The following is a 27,324-nucleotide window of genomic DNA, read 5'->3' on the forward strand; positions in this document are numbered from 1 at the left end:
CTCACAGATGATTTTCCTTCCCCACCCACCCACCCGACCCTGGTGCTAGACAGGAGTAGTGCACCTGTAGTATGCTGCACCTGTCCAGCACTGAGATCCCCTGGATTTTCTGTGCTGAACCATTTTAATGGCCTGGGGGGCAGGGTAGGAACAATTTGGGGCAGCAACAGGCTTCTCAGAGCTTGGGGATCAGCACCCTCTGGCTGCTGATAGGAGGTCTGCAGATCCTGACTGCACCTGAAAATTCTGCATGGGTTACGAATCCTCACCTGCCATTCTTCAGCTTTCCCCTGGGACCCTGCACATCCTCCATCTTCCAGCCAACAAACAAATCAGGGAACGAGGCAGGAAGCAGGGGACACCACTCCCACCTCAGAGAATGAGGCAGGAAACAGGGGACACCACTCCCACCTCAGAGAATGAGGCAGGAAGCAGGGGACACCACTCCCACCTCAGAGAATGAGGCAGGAAGCAGGGGACACCACTCCCACCTCAGAGAATGAGGCAGGAAGCAGGGGACACCACTCCCACTTCAGAGAATGAGGCAGGAAACAGGGGACACCACTCCCACTTCAGAGAATGAGGCAGGAAACAGGGGACACCACTCCCACCTCAGAGAATGAGGCAGGAAGCAGGGGACACCACTCCCACTTCAGAGAATGAGGCAGGAAACAGGGGACACCACTCCCACCTCAGAGAACGAGGCAGGAAACAGGGGACACCACTCCCACTTCAGAGAATGAGGCAGGAAACAGGGGACACCACTCCCACCTCAGAGAATGAGGCAGGAAGCAGGGGACACCACTCCCACCTCAGAGAACGAGGCAGGAAACAGGGGACACCACTCCCACCTCAGAGAATGAGGCAGGAAGCAGGGGACACCACTCCCATCTCAGAGAATGAGGCAGGAAGCAGGGGACACCACTCCCACCTCAGAGAATGAGGCAGGAAGCAGGGGACACCACTCCCACCTCAGAGAATCACTCTCTCGGGCCTGCACCTTCTGCATGTGAAGGCCTAGCTCCGCCCTATTTCACCCCAGGAAAGTCCCAGGAATCCTTGAGCAGCCTTAAAGGAGCAGGACCCAGGCCATCGGGATCTCTGCTCCTTTTTCCTGACCTTTGCATCTGGGGGAACTGAGCATTCCCAGGGGCAAGGATGAGGAAAAGTATCCTTCGTACTCTATCCCGCACTTTTGAAAGCTTTTTTAGAATTGACAAATCTAGGTGAAGATTCAAGAACCAAAGTAGAGTACATGACTAAATTTGAAAACAACCAGAAGAGAAGGTGAAACAAATTAAGAAGTTGTAGTTTAATGACGCAAATCCTGGGCTTTAATCGACTGTAGATTGTAAGGGGAATGGAAGACAGAAGGAGCTAAGGACAGGAACAACTTAGATTTGAAGATTAGTGCAATGTGTCTTAACTTTAACAAATTGGAGATACAAGGAGAAGAGCATATAGGAACAGCATACAGGAGAGTCACAGCAGCTGCATTGCTAAATTGATTTTTGTGTACGGGAGCCTGTATTGAGACTGCCTCAGGCTCATGCGCTTCTGACCTTTTTGAACCGGTACAGAATTCTGCAACGTTGCGGGAATCTTTCAAAGTGACAAATGCTTTGAAGATAACATCTCAAACACGCTGTCCAATATAATCTTCTTCCCCTCTACATCTCTATTTTATTGAAGTTAAGACTCAGTGCACCAAAGATGTTTCTGCCCAGCACCCAAAAACTGTGGATTTCTTCAAATGGGCAATTTAAGTTATTCAACGGTAATTTGTAATTGTTTTGCATTCCATTTAAAAAACAAGTGAAAGCACTCCCTCCAACGATTAAGAATGTTGCACTAAACCTTTTTGTGAACTACGTATTGGACTAAAACAATGATTTTAGCTACAAAAAGTGTCTGTTCCTCCCAACCTCGGGTCCTATGACACCCTGAGGTCCAGGTATTCCGACAGGTCCAGATTCACCCTGGCAATAAAAACAAAGAATGAATGGTTAGATAAAGTACATGGAATTGGATACATTTTTAGTCTGCAGCTATTATCTATGGTATATTAAAATCGGTACGTGAGATGATTTTCATCTAAAGCTCTACGGTCATCTTGTCCCCATTGTTAAACATTGTAGTACTAGTTATGCTTGGAGGTGGCACTGTGATAGGAGTTTTCAATGTCAAGGGTGTCACACATTGTCCGTCACATTCACCCAGCCAGGTATCCCACACAGAAGAAGTGATTGTACTGGTCGGTTTTCAAATCTTGATTCTGCCAATAATTGGTAAAACTGAGCTCAAGAGATGAAATAATTTTCATGGAGTGCTCTCCATTTCCAAATTGGAATGCATCTGAAAGCCCTTTCGCTTTAATTTGTAAAACAAACAACCATCTGTACTCTGACTTAAGCAAATGCTGCCGAGCTATGTAACCGTCAGTAGTCCTAAAAAGCATCCCAAAAACAATTCACTCCATTGTAATAATTTCAAGTCTGTAAAATAATGTTTTTAATATTTAAGGACCTTTCCATCGCTGTCATAAGAACATAAGAAATAGGAGCAGGAGTAGGCCAATCGGCCCCTCGAGCCTGCTCCGCCATTCAATAAGATCATGGCTGATCTGATCCTAGCCTCAAATCTAAATTCATGTCCAATTTCCTGCCCGCTCCCCGTAACCCCTAATTCCCTTTACTTCTAGGAAACTGTCTATTTCTGTTTTAAATTTATTTAATGATGTAGCTTCCACAGCTTCCTGGGGCAGCAAATTCCACAGACCTACTTTGACTATGACTAGATCACACGCTGACATGTTCACCTGCCCAAAGCCAATTATTCACTTCATCCCCCCCATTGGAAACAATCACAAGCCCCAGAGACTGTCTATTCTGACTGTCACAGCTCCCAGTCAGAGCCTGGTCTGGCCCTCTGCTCCCTCCTTCAACTCATCATGGACTGGTTCTCGTCGTGTGACAGCGGCTTCCTGCTCCATTTGATCCGTGGCACGTTACCGTCCACCGCCAACCAGTCAGCCGGCCCACTCTCCCCTCCCTCCCCCGCACCGTGTCACTTTCTGTCTCCCCTGCAGGTCCTTAATCCACTGGCACCTCCGATTGACCAACAATGCTCCTGTCACCCTCTACCCAGTTTCCGGATGATCGGTCGACCAGCTCTGTGTACCAGTGTCCCTCTCCACCTCCCCCATGGGTCCTTCAGGCCAGCCGCTCATATTTAATTCATTTTCCCCAGTGAAGTCCCAATCTTTATTATATAAATTTTGTTGACTGAAACCTGGGTCTTAAATATTGTAAGGGTCTTTCAGTTGATTAACTCCATATTTGCAGTCAATTTTATCAACTTTCTCCTCAATTTATTTAATTCTTTTTTCCCCACCATTGTCTACCTTAATTAATTTACTTCATATTGTTTCTCTCCATTCCATGTATGGATGCTTTAAATCTTCCATCTTTATTTAATTCATTTTCTTCAGTTGCATTTTTATTTTTGACTGCTCCATCCTCTTCCATGTCTCCTTCCCATCACTCCCTGTTCTCATCCCCATCTCTCACCATCCCCTCTCCCCCTCGAACCTTCCCCTCCTCCTTAATACACTTTTGTCTTTGGTTCCACCAGTGCATCTGCTTCCTTTAGCCCAGAATCCTGCTCTGACATCCTCTGACAACACATGTTTTTCTCCGCCAACACCCTCCCACCCCACAGATCACTAACTTTCCTCCTCTGCAGTCCTCCACCCTCCAACACAGCTCTACATTCCCCTTCCATCCCACCAGCCTCTACCCCACCCCAACCCCACTGGACCATTTCCCTATCACCCCATTATGCCCCTCCCACCATACCCCATTTTACCTTCAAGCTGTACCTTATTCTCAACCCATCCCCCCATTTCGCAGTCCTACCTCAACCCTGGTTCAATTATCCTCCACTCCTCGACTGCACTGAGTCCTGACTCCCTGACTATAATGCCACAACAGATCAATTAGGGTCCTAAAGATTTAATATATTCCAATAGAACTAAGTAGACACTAAAGCAAATTGTTAGTGTGTTCCTCCAGTAACAACTAAAGATTCTCGTAATCGCTCCTTTCTTCAATCTTCAGTGACAAGGATATCTATAACTATTTCTTTGTAATAACTGTTTTGCCGAGAGCTTTCAAAAATAAGACAGTACAAATGACATACAGAGAGGTAAATGCAAGCATTACTCTTGGGACCTTTTTCTACGTTGAAGGCACTAAATAAATGCACATTGTTGTTGATGATTACACTATTTGTGTGTGTACTTGAAACATTTGAGTATTAAATTGAAAAGAAAGTGAAAGTATTTTAAATGGTGCAATCATATGAAGAATTCATATTTTATTGATACCTTCTCTCCTTTAGACCCATCTTCTCCAAGTGATCCAATTGGTCCTGGCTCACCCTGCAAAAAATATGTGCAGTGAAGGTCTATGTGTGAAATAGGATACTATATCACTGTGACTCTCACACCGTACAGTAATAAATGGATGAATACATTTACAATACACATGGCATTTTCTATCTTAGCTTGAATGGCTGATATAAACAAAGGCCTGTACTCTACTCACAGCTTGTCCACGATGTCCCACTGGACCTGTAATGCCAACCAAACCTACAGGGCCCTGTTAAACAGCAACACATTTGTGAACATTAACAACTTGAAGTGTTTCTGAGACAGTAATTCATAAGTCAGACTTCAACAAGTGCTAAGAATAAATGTGAGTTGACTGTTAAGATTTGTTGATTGGCATACAAAATCCACTGTGCAATAGTCTAAATCAACTTTTGCAGGAAGTATAGAGTAATGAGATGCACAGAAAAGGTTCGACTTCTGTACCAGCTAGACATGGAAATAGGGATAACCAACTTATAGCTTCTATGTTTAGAAATAGTGTACTGTACATGAAGATCTATTAATTGTTTAGCGATAGCTCTGTACAGATCAAGTCCCAGGATGTTTCTTTGAGACTGTAATGGTAAAAGGTTGCTCACCATCAAGTTAGGTTCTCCCTTTTCTCCCTTCTGCCCTCGTTTGCCTGCTTCTCCCGTTATTCCAATGTGCCCAAAAGGACCAGAGGGACCAGGTGGGCCAATGACACCCTAAAGATATAAAACACACAAGTGGATGCCAGTAATACACAGAATCACAGGGGCTTTCCCTAAAGCATATTTACAGAAAATCATTTTTTATTTTGGATTCAGTTCGTCCTTGTTGCTAATTGTATGCTTTTCCAATCTCTCACTGCCACCAAAGTACAAACACTGCAATAATTCATATTAATTCTCATATTTTTGAAGCACTCCACTGTAAAATTAATTTTGTACAGATTATCACACTAGTGTAGACCAATTTCAAATGGATAGGGGTTATGTACAAGGAGTCTAAAACATGTACAGATACCCAGTGTTCACCCTGACACAGGCATACAAACAAGTTTTCCCCATGTAACACTCTTTTTGCAGAAGAAATGCACCTTAGTTTGTGCTGCTCCAGGTTTTTACCTCAATACATTATGCCCACATTAGTCCCATCTCCCACCAACATATTATGAAGACACTTAATATGTTGCAGGAGCTAATTTTGCCTCAGCTTTGCATTGTTAAGACCTGACCTTGATTAAACTGCCTTGAATGATAACAAAGCTAAATATGTAAGAACAAGCTCCTTTCGTCAACAGACACATCTTGATTTGTGGAGCAGCTGCTGCCTAGGACAAAAGACAGAAACTATCCTAATCTAGATATTCTATAGCTTTTCAGATGTAATCAATTTAAAAATACTTTTACTTTTTTGTTTTTCTCACCCTCTTACCCCCCCGTCACCTTGTTCTTGCACCATCCAAAATAAAGTTGGGAGCCACGCCAAAACAAAGTGCCCTTTGATTAGCTGAAAACTGCCTATTTGGTGTCAAGTAGAAGTGTGTGACTGCAGGACGAGTTCTCTCATCTATAGAGCCGAACAAATTAATGAGAAGATTCTTTCTCCGATTCTCCTGGTCAAGGTCAATCCATCGTACCTCTTCAAAGATCTCAAGGGATAGACTTCTTTTCAGCCAGTGTGTCAATCATTCTGATATACAAATGTCCCTTCCAACCATTGTATTATGCAGCACTTGACAGCTGTCACAATCTTCCTGGTCTACCTGTTTGTTAAATTGCTTTCTTCATTCTTTCTACCCCTCACTACCGGAGAGATCACTGATTTTATGAACAATTTCCTCTCCTGGGCTACCTTCTGTTAAGTTGCTTGGACGTGTTGTGTTCCTAGCATCTATTTTTAGTGCTTGAGAACCTCACCAATTAGAAAATCCATCTATGGTCCTTAAATCACTATTTGGGTTCCTTGTCACGACATGTGGTTCCTATCACCTTTATATTTGATTCCTGTTGGTGCAGACAACAAATCTTAAACCACAGTCGGCATCATTTGCTGGTGGTTACTATCTGTCCTCTATTCACTTAGAAGTCAACTGTAATTCATTCACACTGGTTCTAAAATATAGGCCAAACTAGGAAGGTAGAAAACAACTCTGCACGACATAGCACCAATAAAGGGTTCGAGTAAGCGCCACTGATTTTTTTCCAGGCCCATAAAACAGTGGAACCTCTTACCTCCATCAGTCTTTCTTTCCTCCTAACTTCTAAACTTTTAAAAACCCAAGCTGGGCATCACATAACCATTATTTCTTCATTCATTGTATCTTCCCTCATACTGTTTTCAACTTTAGGGGTGCCCTGCATGATGGACCTTCATACGTCTAGATTTTTTGATCTAAAACAAACTAGGTTCAAGCCAAGAAAGTAGAAAATCAGGGTTCATATCTTGCAACTTATTTTTAAGATCATGACAATAGAAATTTAAAAATATTTCATATTTAGAAGTGTTTTGAATTTACATGCACCTAGATAGTTGAAAGACAAAGATTTTACCTTGTCTCCTTTTGGCCCAAGATGCCCTCGCTCACCTTCCGACCCCATTTCTCCCTGTCATATAGAAAACAAGAAATACAGTAAGCAGGTCTTCCAATACATTGAAACCTATTATTCACATGAAGCCTTCACACTTTAATTTGATGTTTAGAATTCTCAACACAGTTAGGATGTATTTAACATCATAAGTTTTTTCATTTCAGTTTGGCATGGGTGCTAAAGTGTGCAAATCAGTTATTAAGGTCCGTAATGAATCTGAAACAAAGCGATTGAGACCCTAGGAATCATTTAAGTAATTCTGACAAATACTGAGACATATTAACCTGACTTGTGCCACAATCTAATTCAGCCATTTAAATTGGAATTAATGTTAGTGTTAGTCAATTTGGGTTGATAGGAAGCCCGAGGACCCTCAAAATATCAAAGGCAGGTAAGGGCCCTGAAAAGCCGTAGGTTTGCGATCCCAGCAATTATGCCAAGTTAGCACCCACCAGGAACCTCCGCCTCTGACCATAGAGGGCTTTCCAAGTCAGGGGGGAGGTTCCTCTTTTGTATGCTGATTGTGGGCACCTCTCTGGAGTGGTTCTGCGCTCTCAATGGGTGTACCAGTCATCGATCCTGCCTTCTCCGACTGAAAGACCACAAGGAATCCCATTAGGCCACGACTTGGAGTAACTGGGTGCCAGCTATTTTCTGGCCCTTCTGTCACACTTCTACTGGAGTTGTGGTGGGACTGTGTCTCAAGTGCCGAGGTGTTTAGATAATCCACTTTTGACTTGTGGAGACATTGCAAGTCTGATAATTTTTTTTTGAGACATAAAAACTACAATTAATCTACAATGGAAATAAATGGACATCAAAGCAACCAATATGACAGTTTGCAGTACAAGTATCTGGCATCATCACAACTTTTGATGGCATAGGACTCAGCTGTCAAGATGGCTGTAGACTTGAAGTGGAAAATAAAGTTAAAAGTATATGGGGGTGAAATTATTCTAGCACAGGAACGCAAAATGAGCGATAGCAAATCAGCAGCCCGTTTTACACTCCACCTGATTTTCGTCTCCATTGAAGTCATGGCTGTGCGATACATATTAAAAAAACTGAATGCCTCTAAATGGGTTTCTGTCAACTTATATTAATACCAGGGAAGGCCATTTAAGCAAATAGTATAAATATCAGTTCAAAAGGTAATTCAATGACAATGCTCAACGTTCAAAGACAATATGGAGAAAGGAGGAAAGGAAATGTTAAGAGGCAAGTGAGGGTGGGTTAATCTATCAAAAAGAATGGGTTTGTTGGGCCTTTTCCTATTCTGATATTTTTATGTATGTATGGTGATAGTACACACTGTTATATACCAAATATTCATTACCTTTTTTCCAGGTTCACCTGTCTCTCCTGGAGGCCCTTGTAATCCCTCAGCTCCTGGTTCTCCCTTTGTTCCTTCTGGACCAAGTATCCCAGGGCTTCCTGGGTCACCCTTTGAAGCCAAACCAAATACTGTTTAAAACACACATTTAAAAAGCAATGAAAATAGAAGTACAATAGACCCAATGCACTTGTTTAGAAACTGAAATTTATAGATTCTATTAGGTGACTTTCTTTGCACTTGGTATATTTTTTGGGATAGGCAGCTAGGTTCAGCTATGCTAAGGGTTTTGTAAACACTTTCATCCAATGCTGGCTATTTACCACCACAGAATCTCAATAAACCAGGAAGTCAGAGAACCTGGGTAATACACTTCACGAGCACTGCCTTTGTCATGTGTGATCAGGTAATGAGGGGTGCTATTCGGGTAGAGAATGTCAGGTAGAATCTGATTTCCCTTTCTCTCAGATGGAACAGAATTATATATAATTTTACAGCACAGAAACAGGCCATTCGGCCCAGCAGGTATGTTCTGGTGTTTAAGCTCCACATCAACCTCCTCCCACCTCACTTCACCTCCCCCTATCAACATATCTTTCTATTTCTTTATCCCTCATGTACTTATCTAGCTTCCCCTTAAATGCATCTATGCTATTCGCCTCAACCACTTCATGTGGTAGCGAGTTCCACAGTATCAAAAATCTACAATGTAAACAATAGCTTCAAACTCCATATTACAATGAGCACAGTTAACCACAATTGTTGGGAGCGAGCCATTGACTCAGTGGTAGCTTTCCTGCCTCAGAGTCAGAAGGTGCAGGGCGTTTGAACCCCACTCCGGACATTCCTGGTAAGTGGAGACCAGAGCTCCAGCTCAATGCTGGGCTGACATCCAGTAGGTCCAAAGGGTGTCTACCCCCACCTCCTTATCGTATGGGTTGTGGAAACCTATTAAACCCTCCAGCCATATGGGTGTCACCACCCTATTGACTGGTATAATTATGATTACGTCCATGGAAGGAGCATTCACATTGCGGCCTGTCAGACTGTTAACCTGCCTATGAAACCTTCCACTACTTCACGCTATTGTCCAAGGGAAGGGTACGAAGAAACGAAAACAAGAACAACCAGAATTGTGAGGGAAGTAGGGAAATCAAGCCCCATAATTTTCCATTCAGGATACTGACTTGTTCCCCTTTTTTTCCAGCAAGGGCTTCATCTCCTACACCTCCAGATTCACCCTGTCAGAAGAGAAATAATTAGAGTAATTCTAAAATAATTTTCTGTAAAGATAAGTTAAATGTTAGAAACTCAAAGCAGGGTGGCTGCAGATGGTAGCACGAGTCCTAGGATGCAAGTTGAGAAATGTTTTGGCCATTCAGCTATGCCAACTTTTCTGCGGGCAGCCTGGTGGCACAACATATCTTCTTACCAATGTGGTTCATCACTGCCCATTTCCCACTTAGGGTGTTCTTAACCTTAATCCAATGCTAAGTGTGACATTTTGCTCTTGCTATCGGGCTTTTGACATTTAAATGCAAAAAAGTATGTTTTATGATAGCACGCTAATGGCACCCCATGCCCCCATATAGCTAACTGAGGTGGGTTGAGATATTATGGTAGGTGGCTCAGTCTAAGGGAAAATTATTTACTTATTAAGGCTGATTCCAGAGCATTTCTTCAATGTCAGGTCTGCATTCCTGGCCTAATTCCAACAACATTCACACAACAGACCCCGTATAAGTGCAAATACTGAATTGGTAAGGCACATCATGGAAACCCATCCATTCAAATACCAAAGCCAGGAACTTAACAGGAAGGGGAAAAACAACTCACACAATGACAACTGCCCGACTCGTGGGACAAACACAGTAAAAACGACATTTATGCACAAATTAATGCACAAGCCGCTCTTGTTTTATACCCCTGCACCGAATACATTATTTATTAATAAAACAACCAAATATATGCAAACTATGCAACATAAAACATAAATGAAAGGGATATCCCATTGTTACTCCATAAGCTAGGAACAGTGGAGGTCCAAAGAGATTTAGGGTCTATGTACACAGATCACTAGAATGTAATTAGCCATGTATGAAAAATAATCAAAAAGGCTACTGGAATGTTAGCCTTTATAACGAAAGGGCTAGAATATAAAGGGAGGAAATTTTGCTCCAGCTATACAAAGCTGTGATTAGACCATATCTGGAGTACTGTGTGTAGTTCTGGGCACCACACCTTAGAAAGGATATATTGGCCTTGGAAGGAGTGCTGCGCAGATTCACCAGAATGTTACCAGGGTTCCCAAGGGTTAAATTATGAGGAGAGATTACATAAACTAGGCTTGTATTCCCTGTAATAAAGAAGGTTAAGGGGTGATTTAATTGAGGTGTTTAGGATTTTGAAAGGAATTCATGGGGTGGATAGAGAGAAACTTTTTCTGCTGGTGGGGGAAAGTAGGACAAGGGGACATAACCTTAAAATCAGAGCCTGGCCATTCAGGTAAGAAATTAGGAGACACTTCTTCATGCAAAGGGTGGTAGAAGTATGGAACTCTCTCCCACAAAAAGCAGTAGCTCAATTAATAATTTTAAATCTAATTTTGATAGATTTTTGCTAGCCAAGGGTGTTAAGGGATATGGAGCCAAGGAGGGTGGATGAAGTTAGGATACAGATCAGCCATGATCTCACTGAACGGTGGAACAGGCTCGAGGGACTGAATGGCCTACTCCTATTCCTGTGTTCATAAAAGGATGGTAGGAGCCTGTATGAGTGATATGAATCATCAGTCCCTTCTGATGCCTCTTTTGCGGGATTATCCTGCTTCTGCTAGGAGACCGCTCCAGTTGAGAATGTGAGTTCACCATGTGGGGAATTATTGATTAAAGTAAATTGCTACCACACCTTGATGTGCCAAGCTAACACACTGCAATGTGCCATCAGGCTGAGAGGAGCCGAGCCGAGCGGAGGGAGCGTCCGATAAAAGGCGGGATTTCAGAGCGCTGAGAACAGCTGAGAGGAGCCGAGTGGAGCGGAGGGAGCGTCCGATAAAAGGCGGGATTTCAGAGCGCTGAGAACAGCTGAGAGGAGCCGAGCCGAGCGGAGGGAGGGTCCGATAAAAGGCGGGATTTCAGAGCGCTGAGAACAGCTGAGAGGAGCCGAGCCGAGCCGAGCTGCGACCGAGTTCGAAGTGACGTCAGGAATCAGATCGGGACGCGACACAGGGGAGGCACCTGATTGGTGAGTAGGTTCAGGTGAGTATTTCTACTTATCTACAGTAACTAAAGTAAAAGGAAAGGGAAGGTCTGCAGGTCTTATAGGAAGTAGCGTTTATTTTTTAGTGAATCAAGGTCCCTAGTGTAGTTAACATTCTCTAAATTGAGAACAATTTAAAGGAGTAAACTCCTTAAAGGGAGTGGAAAGTAGTTTTTCTTTCCTTTTTTTTTCTCTTGACATTGTAGTTGTTCTTAAGCTAATTTAAGGGTTAAGTCATGGCAGGAGATCCCAGGGCCGTGTCATGTTCCTCTTGTGGGATGTGGGAATTCAGGGCTCCTTCCTGTATCCCTGATTCCTTCACCTGCGGGAAGTGTGTCCAGCTGCAGCTATTGTTTGACCGCTTGACGGCTCTGGAGCTGCGGATGGACTCACTTTGGAGCATCCGCGATGCTGAGAAAGTCGTGGATAGCACGTTCAGTGAGTTGGTCACACCGCAGATAAAAATTACTGAGGGAGATAGTGAATGGGTGACCAACAGACAGAGGAAGAGTAGGAAGGCAGTGCAGGGGTCCCCTGCGGTCATCTCCCTCCAAAACAGGTATACCGTTTTGGATACTGTTGGGGGAGATGGCTCACCAGGGGAAGGTGGCAGTGGCCAGGTTCATGGCACCGTGGCTGGCTCTGCTGCACAGGAGGGCAGGAAAAAGAGTGGCAGAGCTATAGTGATAGGGGACTCGATCGTAAGGGGAATAGACAGGCGTTTCTGCGGACGCAACCGAGACTCCAGGATGGTATGTTGCCTCCCTGGTGCAAGGGTCAAGGATGTCTCGGAGCGGCTGCAGGACATTCTGGAGGGGGAGGATGAACAGCCAGTTGTCGTGGTGCATATAGGCACCAACGATATAGGTAAAAAACAGGATGAGGTCCTACAAGCTGAATTTAGGGAGTTAGGAGTTAAACTAAAGAGTAGGACCTCAAAGGTAGTAATCTCAGGATTGCTACCAGTGCCACGGGTTAGTCAGAGTTGGAATGACAGGATAGCTAAGATGAATACGTGGCTTGAGAGATGGTGCAAGAGGGAGGGATTCAAATTCCTGGGCCATTGGAACCGGTTCTGGGGGAGGTGGGACCAGTACAAATTGGACGGTCTGCATTTGGGCAGGACTGGAACCAATGTCCTAGGGGGAGTGTTTGCCAGTGCTGTTGGGGAGGGTTTAAACTAATGTGGCAGGGGGATGGGAACCGATGCAGGAAGTCAGTGGGAAATAAAGTGGTGACAGAAACAAAAGGCAGTAAGGGAGAGTGTACAGAACATGACCGGACAGATGGTCTGAGAAAGCAGGGCAAAGACCAAGGGAAGTCTAGATTAAACTGCATTTATTTCAATGCAAGAAGTCTGATGGGCAAGGCAGATGAACTCAGGGCATGGATGGGTACATGGGACTGGGATGTTATAGCTATTACTGAAACATGGCTAAGGGAGGGGCAGGACTGGCAGCTCAATGTTCCAGGGTACAGATGCTATAGGAAAGATAGAGCAGGAGGGAAGAGAGGAGGGGGAGTTGCGTTCTTGATTAGGGAGAACATCACGGCAGTAGTGAGAGGGGATATATCCGAGGGTTCGCCCACTGAGTCTATATGGGTAGAACTGAAAAATAAGAAGGGAGAGATCACTTTGATAGGATTGTACTACAGACCCCCAAATAGTCAACGGGAAATTGAGGAGCAAATATGTAAGGAGATTACAGACAGCTGCAAGAAAAATAGGGTGGTAATAGTAGGGGACTTTAACTTTCCCAACATTGACTGGGACAGCCATAGCATTAGGGGCTTGGATGGAGAGAAATTTGTTGAGTGTATTCAGGAGGAATTTCTCATTCAGTATGTGGATGGCCCGACTAGAGAGGGGGCAAAACTTGACCTCCTCTTGGGAAATAAGGAAGGGCAGGTGACAGAAGTGTTAGTGAGGGATCACTTTGGGACCAGTGATCATAATTCCATTAGTTTTAAGATAGCTATGGAGAAGGATAGGTCTGGCCCAAAAGTTAAAATTCTAAATTGGGGAAAGGCCAATTTTGATGGTATTAGACAGGAACTTTCAGAAGTTGATTGGGAGAGTCTGTTGGCAGGCAAAGGGACGTCTGGTAAGTGGGAGGCTTTCAAAAGTGTGTTAACCAGGGTTCAGGGTAAGCACATTCCTTATAAAGTGAAGGGCAAGGCTGGTAGAAGTAGGGAACCTTGGATGACTCGGGAGATTGAGGCACTAGTCAAAAAGAAGAAGGAGGCATATGACATGCATAGGCAGCTGGGATCAAGTGGATCCCTTGAAGAGTATAGAGATTGCCGGAGTAGAGTTAAGAGAAAAATCAGGAGGGCAAAAAGGGGATATGAGATTGCTTTGGCAGATCAGGCAAAGGTGAATCCAAAGAGCTTCTACAAATACATAAAGGGCAAAAGGGTAACTAGGGAGAGAGTAGGGCCTCTTAAGGATCAACAAGGTCATCTATGTGCGGAACCACAAGAGATGGGTGAGATCCTGAATGAATATTTCACATCGGTATTTACGGTTGAGAAAGGCATGGATGTTAGGGAACTTGGGGAAATAAATAGTGATGTCTTGAGGAGTGTACATATTACAGAGAGGGAGGTGCTGGAAGTCTTAACGCGCATCAAGGTAGATAAATCTCCGGGACCTGATGAAATGTATCCCAGGACGTTATGGGAGGTTAGGGAGGAAATAGCGGGTCCCCAGCAGAGATATTTGAATCATCGACAGCTACAGGTGAGGTGCCTGAAGATTGGAGGGTAGCAAATGTTGTGCCTTTGTTTAAGAAGGGCGGCAGGGAAAAGCCTGGGAACTACAGACCAGTGAGCCTGACATCTGTAGTGGGTAAGTTGTTAGAGGGTATTCTGAGGGACAGGATCTACAGGCATTTGGAGAGGCAGGGACTAATTAGGAACAGTCAGCATGGTTTTGTGAGAGGAAAATCATGTCTCACGAATTTGATTGAGTTTTTTGAAGGGGTAACCAAGAAGATAGATGAGGGCTGTGCAGTAGACGTGGTCTACATGGACTTCAGCAAAGCATTTGACAAGGTACCGCATGGTAGGTTGTTACATAAGGTTAAATCTCATGGGATCCAAGGTGAGGTAGCCAATTGAATACAAAATTGGCTTGACGACAGAAGACAGAGGGTGGTTGTAGAGGGTTGTTTTTCAAACTGGATGCCTGTGTCCAGCAGTGTGCCTCAGGGATCGGTGCTGGGTCCGCTGTTATTTGTTATTTATATTAATGATTTGGATGAGAATTTAGGAGGCATGGTTAGTAAGTTTGCAGATGACACCAAGATTGGTGGCATTGTGGACAGTGAAGAAGGTTATCTAGGATTGCAACGGGATCTTGATAAATTGGGCCAGTGGGCCGATGAATGGCAGATGGAGTTTAATTTAGATAAATGTGAGGTGATGCATTTTGGTAGATCGAATCGGGCCAGGACCTACTCCGTTAATGGTAGTGCGTTGGGGAGAGTTATAGAACAAAGAGATCTGGGAGTACAGATTCATAGCTCCTTGAAAGTGGAGTCACAGGTGGATAGGGTGGTGAAGAAGGCATTCAGCATGCTTGGTTTCATTGGTCAGAACATTGAATGCAGGAGTTGGGATGTCTTGTTGAAGTTGTACAGGGCATTGGTGAGGCCACACTTGGAGTACTGTGTACAGTTCTGGTCACCCTATTATAGAAAGGATATTATTAAACTAGAAAGAGTGCAGAAAAGATTTACTAGGATGCTACCGGGACTTGATGGTTTGACTTATAGGGAGAGGTTAGACAGACTGGGACTTTTTTCCCTGGAGAGTAGGAGGTTAAGGGGTGATCTTATAGACGTCTATAAAATAATGAGGGGCATAGATAAGGTTGATAGTCAAAATCTTTTCCCAAAGGTAGGGGAGTCTATAACGAGGGGGCACAGATTTAAGGTGAGAGGGGAGAGATACAAAAGGGTCCAGAGGGGCAATTTTTTCACTCAAAGGGTGGTGAGTGTCTGGAACGAGCTGCCAGAGGCAGTAGTAGAGGCGGGTACAATTTTGTCTTTTAAAAAGCATTTGGACAGTTACATGGGCAAGATGGGTATAGAGGGATATGGGCCACGTGCAGGCAATTGGGACTAGCTTAGTGGTATAAACTGGGCGACATGGACATGTTGGGCCGAAGGGCCTGTTTCCATGTTGTAACTTCTATGATTCTATGATAATAAATGGCATAATCACTATATACAAAGGTGAACATTGGAATATCCAGTATATTCTACTTGTACAAAATAACTTTATGACTGATTCATGACTTTAAGTTGTCATTTGATCATGTATATTCTGCTGTTTTCATTTGTAATAGGACAATGATCAATTAAAAAGTTATAATTACCTGCTCCCCATCCAGCCCTGCTACACCGAAGTCTCCTGGTGGACCCATTTCACCCTAAATCCAAAATCATTGGGAAGAAAAATGTTTACAAATCAACTGCAATTAAAAAAAGCAATTTTAATTATTTTTGATTGGTATTCTGTAATAAGTACATAATTTCTAAAATGTTGGTCTGTTAAATCCCACAGCACATGATTAAAGTATAATGATATATTTCCAGAAATGTTTGCGCACTTCAATACAAATATTTTACCTTTTCCCCTGTCTGTCCAAAGGGTCCATCAGGTCCGACAGCTCCTTCTCTTCCCTGTAAAGGTATCAAGCATGAGTTACAGAAGACTATTTTCCAATCAACTTAATGATTGAAGACTTTTCATAAATAGTTAGAGGGGCCAAAAGAAAAACACATATTGCATCAAACATTTGATCACTAGGACCTGGATTTGTGTCCAGCTCAGTCTGATGGGATGAAGGGCTCTTCTCCCAGTTAGTTGTTAGGAGTCCTACTTAAAACACATTTGGATAGTCTCAATTGAATTCCCTGTATGTCCCCACAGCACATTATTGGGGCAGAAGAAAGGAAACTTTACTCTTCACCTAATGCTGGATGTTGATCCTAGATGACAGAATTGGAAAACAATATTTCACTCCATTGTACTCGTGAACTACAGCTTGATGAGCATAAACACATCCTATTCCCATTTTAAAAATTAAAACATATTCATTTTATGGCCACCTTCGTGTTTTTATGGATAATGTATGCCCAGTTCTATCCTTAGATATGGTTTAAAATGACAATTTACTCTGTCACACAAGTGATGGAGTAAAATATAACAAGGGTAGGAATATTCTGTGCTTTTTAAAAATGCCTGAAAAAACACAGTTCTCCATTTTGTTAATTACAGAGGGATTCTCAATCCCAATTATTTCAATCACAGGGACTGGGACCATTGGTTCACTGGCCAAAACACAGCTCTTAAACCTAATACTTCAACAGACTGTTATTCTGGGAATAACATTAATGGTTGGGTTGCCAATACCATTTAAATACCTGCTTGTTTTCAAAGACTAGGGGCGCTAAATTGGGCTGTGCAGCGCCCGTTGTTTTGGCGCTCTGCATCCTCACCGACATCCAAGATGGCATCTTGGATGCGCACGCACGTTTCCAGCGTGATGTGCGCCAGACGCCATCTTGGTATAGGAGTTAGCGCAGGTGCAGATAACAAATGCTGAAATCATGTAAAGTAGGGAGAAAATGGTTTCAATCAGTGTGCAACAGTGATTTAAAGTGAGAGACACCATTTTGGGACTTAACGCTCAACTCAACGCACAGTCTTAACCCCGACCATCTGAACGTGTCTTAGAGTGCCTGGAGGACCCACCACCAATGCTATTTAAAGGGACCATGCAGGATTTACAGGTTAGTGGCTGGATTATTGCTTCTGGCTGCAGAGACATTTGTAACTATTTTTGGAGGTCTCCTAGAGTTGACATAGCCTAACATTTAGAGCTAGGACATACAGGAGTGAAGTTAGGAAATATTTCTACACGTAAAGGGTGGGAGATGTTTGGAATGCTATTCTGCAGATGGCAATTCATACTAGCTCACTTGTGAAAGTTAAATCTGAGATTGTTAGATTTCTGTGAACCAAGGGTATTAAGGGATATGGGGCTAAGGCGGGTATATGGAGTGAGGTCACAGATTCACCATGATCTCATTGAATGGTGGAACAGGCTCGAGGGGCTAAATGCCACTGCCACTTGCTGCTTCCTGATATGCACCACCACCTCCTGCAAAGGACGTGTGTCTGAGTGATATGCCTACCATGGTTGAATAGCTGCCAGTGTGTGTGGGTAGGTGGCTCAAAAGATGATAATGTATAAGGGTGAGATGAAGCATCTGGTTGAAAGAGTTGAGTACTGATGGAAAAAGTGAGTTTGTTGGTATGTGGGGGATGGGGGGTGTAGTGTGTGGTGCAGTTGGTAGGAGACGCCACTTGACAGTTGACCTCACTTACCTTGACCACTCATGTCAAAGCATTGAACTTCTTCCTGCACTGCATCCATGTTCATGATGCTGTGCACCTGGCATTGACTTCATCCCATATTGCCTCCCACTGCCTTTTGGGTGTTTGCCTGGAGGGCCTCTTGCTTCCCCCCTCCCCCCCCCCCCCCCAGCGGATATAGGATGTCCCTCTTTCTGTCCACCTCTTGCACCAAGGCCTCTGGTGCATCAGCAGAGAACCTTGGTGCACGGACTCTCGCAGGCCTGGTACAAATTCAGATTGGCAGATTGGAGGATGTGGGATTTAATGGTGCGCAACCTTTATTCAATGTTTCAACATAACTCATCAGTATCTAAACATAGGGATGGGACCTGCATCTGCACTTTACGTGTGCGACATCTGTTCTCCGTTAAGACTCTGTGCAGACATCAGGCTGTTCTATGCAGCAAATAACCGGTACCAGCTACCTTTAAAGATTTCAAACACACAGCCTGCCTTTAATAGATTGGAGCTCCCCCTGCTGGTAGAAAGTGCAAATTGCATGGAATCCTTGTTCAAAGCTGATTTCCAACGCAGATTGCAGGTAAGTCCTCAGGCCTGACGAAAATCTCGTCCTGCCTGTGCAGGGACCATTGGGCGCAGGGTAACAGCGGATCGTGCTACTCCCGCCCAAAAACAGGCCCTATCCAATTGTTCCCCCTCGGTATCATAATCAAAAGATATTGGAGTTATAACCTCCGAAACTACGTAGAGCAATATTAGTGTATTTTGGAGATGTTTATCTAATTAAAATAAACAGGTTAACACCTTTGTAAAAGTGGACAAAGTCATTTCATACAAGTGTTAAGTGTTTCTACACCTATATTGCACAGCATCATTTTGAAGATGAAATTTTTTAAATGCTTTGGTGTACCTTTTCAATGCAACTTTGTGTTTTACAGCCTGAAAATTCTGGATAAATGTTCGACTCAGTTAAGCTTACAACACCCAATCTGATTGAGTTGAAGTTGAAAAAAATCACTTAATTCTCTGCCCACCTAGTATATTCGAATAGGTTGTTCATAAAAGGCTGCAAACAGAATGTTTATAATCCATGGAACTGGATCTGTACTTTCTTTCAACATGGTCATATATGCATTGCAAGAGCAAACTCACAATCTAAAAAGTACTGAAATAAAAAAAAGGAAAACACTGGAAATACAGTCAACACCAAAAGGGAAAGATGGGTAACATTTTGCTGGAACTCATCAGAACTTACTTATTGACTGTATTTTACTGAGCGTGCTTGTCCTGTGCAAGTTAAAGGGGCACTGGTTTCATGAAAAGCTGTTCTGCAAAGCTTTTATATGTTTGCAAAACCAAGAAGCGATGATATAAACTGCACTGAAACACTTCATTACATCACTTGTGAGTAATGCCATTGTGATAAAATGGGGAAAGACCTTCTCCCTCCTCACAAGCAAATAAAAATGGTTTTTAAGTAACTTTTTCATGAAGGCAATGCCCTTTTGATCATGCACCCATCCCAAACAGTGAAATTCTTAAGGCACAATCTGAAACTGTTAGAAGAAAACAGATACAGGAGATTACTGGGAAACATACAAAATACATTTAACTAACAACATATCCCTGGCACAGAGCTCAGTGATATCATTGCTATTTTTAAAAATGATGATTCCGGTTTGAGGCCATCTGCCATAACTTGTGGTTGCAAGCAAGTCTATGGGAATGATTTAATTTATATTATTTATTTTTTTCTGTCAACAGTAAAAACCAGTGATTCTTTTCTTGCAACACATACTTTATATCCAGGGGGTCCAAGGAGTCCTGTTGGTCCAAATGGTCCTCGGTCACCTGGGGGTCCCATCTTGCCAATGGCACCAACAGTGCCAGAGCTTCCAGGTAGACCCTGAGGATGAGACATGTTACAGATAATCATGATTGTTTAGAATATATACCTGGCCTCCCAAGACACTGCTCGTGAATTGAGGACAAGGCCAGCTACGCGTGTGGGTTTTAAAAAAATTCATTCTTGGGATGTGGGTGTCGCTAGCTATGCTGGCATTTATTGTCCATTCCGAGTTACCCTGAGAAGGTGGTGGTACTTGATTGGCTTGCTTGGCCTCCTCAGTGGACAGTTAAGAGTCAACCACATTGGTGAGGACTGGAATCACATACAAGCCAGAACCAGGTATGGACAGCAGGTTTCCTTCCCTAAAGGGCATTAATTGAACCAGTTGGGTTTTTAATGACAATCTGACAGCTTCATGATCACTTTTACTGATGTCAGCTTATTTCCAGATTTCATTATCAGTCTAACCCTCTGGAGTACTAATCCAGTGTTGTGTCTCCCCATTCAGATGCTAGCAACATGCCAGTGCAGGCAATTCAATGCTCCTGCTTTAATGTATAAATTCGTAATCACAAGGTAACAACAACAAATACAGCCAAGTACATGTAATAAATATACCCAACTACAACTGTGAGTAAGTGTTTGCATTTGTGGGTTTAATTCCCTCTTGCCATTTTCTTTAGTGTAACTTTTCAGATGTTTACATAAATTCTTGACTGCACACCAAGGGACTTAAATTGCTCAGTGTTCAGATGACAGCTGTAACTACAAACAAGTGACAGAAATGCCACTAAATGCACTTTACTGTTAGCTTAGCTCAGTTGTAGCATTGTCATCTCTGAGTCAGAAAGTCTTGGGTTCAAGACTTACGCACATGATCTAAAAACACAGTACAGTGTTGAGGGAGCGAAGGATTATTAAAAGGCACCATCCTTTGAACTAAGGCTTCACTTGTCTGCCCTGCTGGTTCAGGTGTGTGCTAAAGATCCCATGGCACTGTTTGAAGAAGAGCTTTACCGGTGCCTTGGCCAGCATTCCTTCATCGGCCAACAGCACCAAAAACAGATCAACTGGTCATTTATCTCATTGCTGTGTGTGGGATTCTGCTGTGTTCAAAAAGGCCAACATGTTTGCCTAAATAATATACATTGGATAGGTATTTCATTTCATTGTAACAAATAGTATTTCATTGGATATGCAACACTTTGAGATATTATGAGAGGAACAATAAATTGCCATATAAATGCAAGTCTTACTGCCACTGTGTACAAGACAACTAAATCAAATAATGTATACTCCATATCTGTGGAGCAGGTCCATAGGAGATACATGTTAACTTTAACAGAGAAACAAGACACAGACAAACATAAAATACTGGTGTTAAATTACACAGCCTCCTCAGCAAGAGTGACATAGAGCCCTTTCCTACAAAGTTGGACACATATCAAACAAAATTTAGAAATAAAATGTTCATAATGCTTTTATATCAGAGAAGACTTACAGGATATCCGTTTAGTCCCTTGTGGCCTGGATCCCCTATTCTGCCCTGGAAATGCAAAGTAAATGATTTTAAAACAAAACATTATCATCGAGTTATGTTAGAAAAACATTATCAGAGTAAAAGAACGACATGTTTCAGTTCAACTTTCAATTTACTTTCCTACTAAATAAGCGTTGCAGCTGGGGTGGGGTACAATAGTTTGGGTGCTGACGAGTGTGTTACAGAATGGTAGGACATTATTCTGCAGCAAATTCCTATTCACGTTTTTTTCTTAAAAGGAAAATGTTGAACAAAGGTGAGCTACGTCCCCATCAGGGCAAGAGGAGAGAAAACTAAGGAGAAGGTTTCTGTTAACCACTCTTTAGCACCTCTCGTTAGTCTCTCCGGAATGATATGAGCATGGACCTGGGAGCTGATCACTTGTCTGCCCTCCCAAACCAAGTAGTGATGCATAGTTTAGAGGGGACAAAAGTAGGGGAGGAAAATAGGGGGAACATTTTTAAAGATCTCAGCATAAAAGTAGAATCACATTCAACAAGAGTCAATATGATATCACATGAACCATGTCAGCAGATGGGTATTTACTTCCTTGTCGTTTATTGTACAGACATTTCTGACTACTAACATTTGATATTTAGTGGTACCAGAAAGGGCAGAGATGCGTGTACTATAATGGCCACTGCAGTCTTTTCTTATAGATACAACAATCCCACTACTTTTCTCAGTTTACAAATGACAAATGATTTATCCCAGTAGTTACTAAATAAAGCACAGAACTGATCTGCATCAGTTTGTTAGGCAACGACATATATTGGATCCCAATGTCATTTTGACTGCCGCCTGGGTGGAGCAGCACTGCAGACGCTCCATGCAGTAAAACATGGCGGTACAGCAGAAGTGGCCTGCAAAGGTAAGTGCTAAAATTATTTTTGCGGGCCAAGAGGAGCAGGAGTCCTTCCGCTCCTTGGGCTGCACAAGAACAATGTGGGCCACTGCTGCCCCGAACTCCCCTGCCCCCCATTCACCCCACCTCCCTCAGATCTATCTTGCTGCCAGTGGGGTCAGCCTCTGGGCTGCCTGATATATTGTGCTAGCCCGGTGCAGGCAATCTGAAGCAAGGCACCAATTTGTTGCCAGCAACCCACTGGCGTCATGGTAATGAGACCCAACCCTCAAAATGGGCATAAGGTGAAATCTAAGCAAGGAAAGATAAATCCTGTCCAGTGAAGCACTCGCTCCATGACAATGAGACCTGGTGGAAATCATCCAACCGAGGGCAGGAGTACTTAAATGACAGCTGGGCCTGGGACTTGAACATGCAACCATCTCCATGGCAACCAAATCTTTAAATTGCTAGGGTACCTCAGCAGAAAGCTAACAAATCATAAGAAACTCATCTGACAAACAGTAGAAATATTTATGCATGTGTTTCCGTACAACAAAATGAAAACAAAAAGCATTTTATATCATGCAAAGAAAAGGACCCTATTCTTGTTGGTAAGTGGTGGGGATTGAATACGTACTGGTGGTCCAGGAGACCCTCTCTCACCAGGCTTGCTGCGTGGACCCTGCAACATAGTTCCATTTGGAGAATTAGTTTCAAGAGCTTTGGATTTTTAAAAAAAAAATGCAAAGCCTTATCACTTACAGACCATTTTAATGACAGTGAAACGGTTCATATAATCACAGTTGATACAAATTTGATTTGCTCTCTTTCCCTTATTTCCTTTTTTCTCCTCAGGCTCTGCATTTCATGTGATAGAGAGGACAGGCAATGTGCATACTCTTAAGCCTACAATGCTTTGAATTAGGCATTGGAAAGCATGGCTTTCTCGATTTTATTCGTCTTCTGTTCCTCTCCTGTTGGGATACACTGAGTCTTTGCATATTTCCTCAGCAACACAGCAGAGAACAACATCTCAGATTGAACCTGTGACCTCTCCCTCTGTCATGTACCAAGCTCATGCTCCAATGTGCTCTGATGCAGTGCGCTAGTGTTCCAACACACTGTGCGCTACTTGAAGCTGTTATCTGGTCATTATAGGCACAGATTTCATTGTTTTTTTCAATATAATAATTCAAACCAAAGTTCACAATTGGTAACATTTCTTCAATAGTTTTAATTAAGAAGTCTTACTTACTTTCAGACCTGGTTTCCCAGATTGTCCGGGTAGCCCCCGTTTACCTGGTTCTCCCTAAAATTAATTATCGTATAGTTAATGAAGATACACACGTGATAAACAATTATATGGAACAGACACTCATTTGAAAGCACCAAATAATGGCAGGCAAACCCAGTTTGTTACTTTACAGTCGTGGAAGAAACAATGCTTCCTCATTCACTGGTGTCCCTATTATTATCCATTAATCCACCAAAACAGTTCAATGTAAATCTATTTTCTCTTCCCAAAAGGTAAAAAGATCATGCAAAAAAACTGCACCATCACGAGGAATCTGTTCAATTATATTTAAACAGAAATAAAATTATTCATTCACTTTAGTCAAGAACTTCATACAAACACATCATTGCATGTCATAAATCACATTTTACCTGAAAGGATGATAAATAATAGGAAGTATGTATTTTCTGATCAGCAAAGTTCAGGTAAGAACAGCTAATGCACTTGGATTGCATTCTTCTGTGTGCTATTTTTAGGCCAATGTTAAGCTGTACAAAATAAATAAGTTAACGTCTGACCAAAAATAGCACACGGGAGAACATACTGTGAGTCCACTAAGTGTTTTACTTGAAACACACTGATTGGAAAATATATTCCGAAAAATATACTCTACTTTCTAAAATGAGACCTGATCATTTACTCAACTCAGTGAATTCTGTAGCTGCAGGTACTCCAAAACCATCATAATGTTATTTAACATGAAGTACAATCCTAGAATTACTAAGCATTGTAAGTTAAACATCAGGGCCCAGAGTTTCCGCTAGATTGTGCTGGCTTTTTCAGTGCAATCCGGCTGAATCAGCATAAAACATATTGGAATTTCGAATTGCGCTCGCTCATTCAGCTTGTCTCTGTCCAGAGGGAAGGTGATGAACCAGTTCCTCATCAGCGCATCTGTGACCTCCCTTAGGCGGTAGTGTGCTGCATACTGCGAGATGTTGCATATGTCACCAGCAGAGGTCTGAAATGATCCTAAGCCGTAGAAGTTCAGTGCCAAGGTTACCTTCACAGACACAGGCAATGCCGTCCTTGTCCTGCTCTGAGGCTGCAGTTCTGGCTGCCCCAGTTGACAGATCTTCGTCACGGCCTCCTTGGTGAACCTCAGCCGTCGGATGCAATGCTCCTCGCTCACGTTGAGATAAAAGAATTGGTCCCATAAAGCCCTCATTGGATACGGCCTCCTGCTCAGTGCCCTGCACCTCCTTGTCCTTCCTCTCCTCGCAGCTTGACCTGCCGTGCGTGGCCTCTCTGCATGCTCCCAGTTGTGTTCAATGCCCAGCGGGAGCCCTAGCAGACCACCCATGGTTGCCAGGAATCTTGTTCAACCACGGTTGTAACTTTCAGAACTGTAAGGCAGTACCTGCCAAACCACTCTCAAATGTACTGTAGCAACTCTCAGTAAGAATAGGGAGCTTCAAAAAAAACACTTCCTATTTCACCAGCAGCTGAAAGCAATAATCCAGCAACTAACAGGCAATGACCATCTCCAACAAGAGAGAGTCTAACCACCTCCCCATGACATTCAACGGCATTACCATCGCCGAATCCCCTACCATCAACATCCTGGGGTTCACCATTGACCAGAAACTTAACTGGACCAGCCATATAAATACCGTGGCTACGAGAGCAGGTCAGAGGCTGGGTATTCTGCGGCGAGTGACTCACCTCCTGACTCCCCAAAGCCTTTCCACCATCTACAAGGCACAAGTCAGGAGTGTGATGGAATACTCTCCACTTGCCTGGATGAGTGCAGCTCCAACAACACTCAAGAAGCTCGACACCATCCAAGATAAAGCAGCCCGCTTGATTGGCACCCCATCCACCACCCTAAACATTCACTCCCTTCACCACCGGCGCACTGTGGCTGCAGTGTGCACCATCCACAGGATGCACTGCAGCAACTCGCCAAGGCTTCTTCGACAGCACCTCCCAAACCCGCGACCTCTACCACCTAGAAGGACAAGGGCAGCAGGCGCATGGGAACAACACCACCTGCACGTTCCCCTCCAAGTCACACGCCATCCCGACTTGGAAATATATCGCCGTTCCTTCATTGTCGCTGGGTCAAAATCCTGGAACTCCCTACCTAACAGCACTGTGGGAGAACCTTCACCACACGGACTGCAGCAGTTCAAGAAGGCGGCTCACCACCACCTTCTCGAGGGCAATTAGGGATGGGCAATAAATGCCGGCCTTGCCAGCGACGCCCACATCCCGTGAACGAATAAAAAAAAAACTAACCTGCAACACCTGCATGGCCCCTTTAAATAGCACTGGTGGGGGGGTCCTCCAGGCACTCTTAGACATGTTCAGGTGTGTGTGATTAAGACTGTGCATTGAGTTGAGCGTTAAGGTCCAAAATGGTGTCTATCACTTTAAATCAGCCTGGTACACTGATTGTCCGCATTTTCTCCCTACTTTACATGCTGCCAGCGTTCGGTATTTGCACATGCGCACATCACACTGGAAACGTGCGCGCACAGCCAAGTCGCCATCTTGGCACTTCGGGAGGCCGCGTAGCGCCGAAACAACGGGCGCTACACGGCCCAATTTTTCGCCCATAATCTCATTTTAGGGTTCAGATACAATGAACAGATTGACCTTCCTTCTTGCTGCTTGCGACATTACACCGAGGTTTTGTTTGTAATAACTATCACCCATTTCTTTTCATCAGATGCTGAAAATTATCATTTTAATTACAAGCATGGTTTAAATGTTGATGTAAATAGATCACGTTTCAACTTTCACAATTTCTAAGAGACTGAAAACTTTGATGACAATGCATTACACAAACAGAGTAAAACAAAAGTCAAATATAAAAGAAAATGGCCCAGCTCATCTATTAATAGAGGACAGATGTCAAGAAACAGTAGATTATGAAAAATAAGAGTTATGGTTGAAAGACTTCAGCATATCACAGGCATAAGCCATTGATAATAACGCACATGTAACTGAGCTGACTTAATTTACTGCCAGCATGTTATGTATTCTGTTTATGAGCATGCTGGGGATTGTGCATTTATACTTTTGGTGTATTTTTTTTTAAGATGCCCTTGGTTATTCAGAGGAAGGATAAGTGGTAGATTGATACTGCTGCTGCTGGGGTATGTCACAGGCCAGTGATGTTGGAGCTTTGTGTGTGGTTACAGTTGACTGTAAGGAGTAAGCAGAAAGCTGTATGGAAGTTAGAAGAGACAAGATGGAGAAATGAACCAGGAAGAACTGCAAAGGAATGAACAAAGTTTTGTTCAGCCCTCAAAGTTGTTCTTCACAAAATGAACTTTCAAAAGGTGGCACCTTAGACTTGTACGTCACTGTTAAAACATTGGAATAGGCGATAAAATTGCTTATTAGCAGGAATAGTGCCTTTAATACCTTGGCTCCTCTTGATCCTGGCTTTCCTCGTTCACCCAAAGGACCAGGGAATCCCTGCAGGTAACAGACAACACATTGAATTCCACCAAATTTCCAATGTAATTCTGCCATCTAAAATATCAGGAGGGTGCGATAACATTCTGTAATGACCAGTGAAGACATAAAAGTGAAATAAATTAGAATTTTGATTTACAATCACAACCTAGTTAAACAAAGAAACCCAGTGTAATATGTCAGGGTTAAAAGATAAAACCTCCTATAAGCAAGGCCCAAAGATCAAACAATTACAGGAAGCAACAAAGTAAACAAATCTGTTTATTCAGAGAATACCCTAAGATGAATTACATCTGTCTCAAAGCACCTCACTTATTTCTGAAATGGATTTTATGGTACTGGTTTACTGCAGGCTGTGAAAACAGTAAAATGT

At 43.1% G+C, this 27,324-nt stretch overlaps 1 protein-coding gene across 1 annotated transcript in view; it reads right to left on the bottom strand.

The window, feature by feature from the left end:
* LOC137300332 (collagen alpha-1(II) chain-like) overlaps positions 1-23,977 on the bottom strand; it is a 58,676-nt gene extending 34,699 nt beyond the window's left edge. The window contains exons 1-14 of the mRNA XM_067969417.1: positions 23,894-23,977; positions 23,484-23,537; positions 22,866-22,910; positions 21,343-21,387; positions 19,791-19,898; positions 16,237-16,290; positions 15,984-16,037; positions 9,529-9,582; positions 8,345-8,452; positions 6,970-7,023; positions 5,032-5,139; positions 4,608-4,661; positions 4,388-4,441; positions 1,926-1,979 (exon numbers count right to left, since the gene is read on the bottom strand). Of these exons, the coding sequence (XP_067825518.1) occupies positions 1,926-1,979; positions 4,388-4,441; positions 4,608-4,661; positions 5,032-5,139; positions 6,970-7,023; positions 8,345-8,452; positions 9,529-9,582; positions 15,984-16,037; positions 16,237-16,290; positions 19,791-19,898; positions 21,343-21,387; positions 22,866-22,910; positions 23,484-23,537; positions 23,894-23,977 (930 nt within the window). The remainder of the gene's footprint in view (positions 1-1,925; positions 1,980-4,387; positions 4,442-4,607; positions 4,662-5,031; positions 5,140-6,969; positions 7,024-8,344; positions 8,453-9,528; positions 9,583-15,983; positions 16,038-16,236; positions 16,291-19,790; positions 19,899-21,342; positions 21,388-22,865; positions 22,911-23,483; positions 23,538-23,893) is intronic.
* Between the last annotated feature and the right edge of the window lie 3,347 nt (positions 23,978-27,324).

This window comes from Heptranchias perlo, chromosome 31, assembly GCF_035084215.1.
Source record: "Heptranchias perlo isolate sHepPer1 chromosome 31, sHepPer1.hap1, whole genome shotgun sequence".
Classification (NCBI taxonomy): Eukaryota; Metazoa; Chordata; class Chondrichthyes; order Hexanchiformes; family Hexanchidae; genus Heptranchias; species Heptranchias perlo.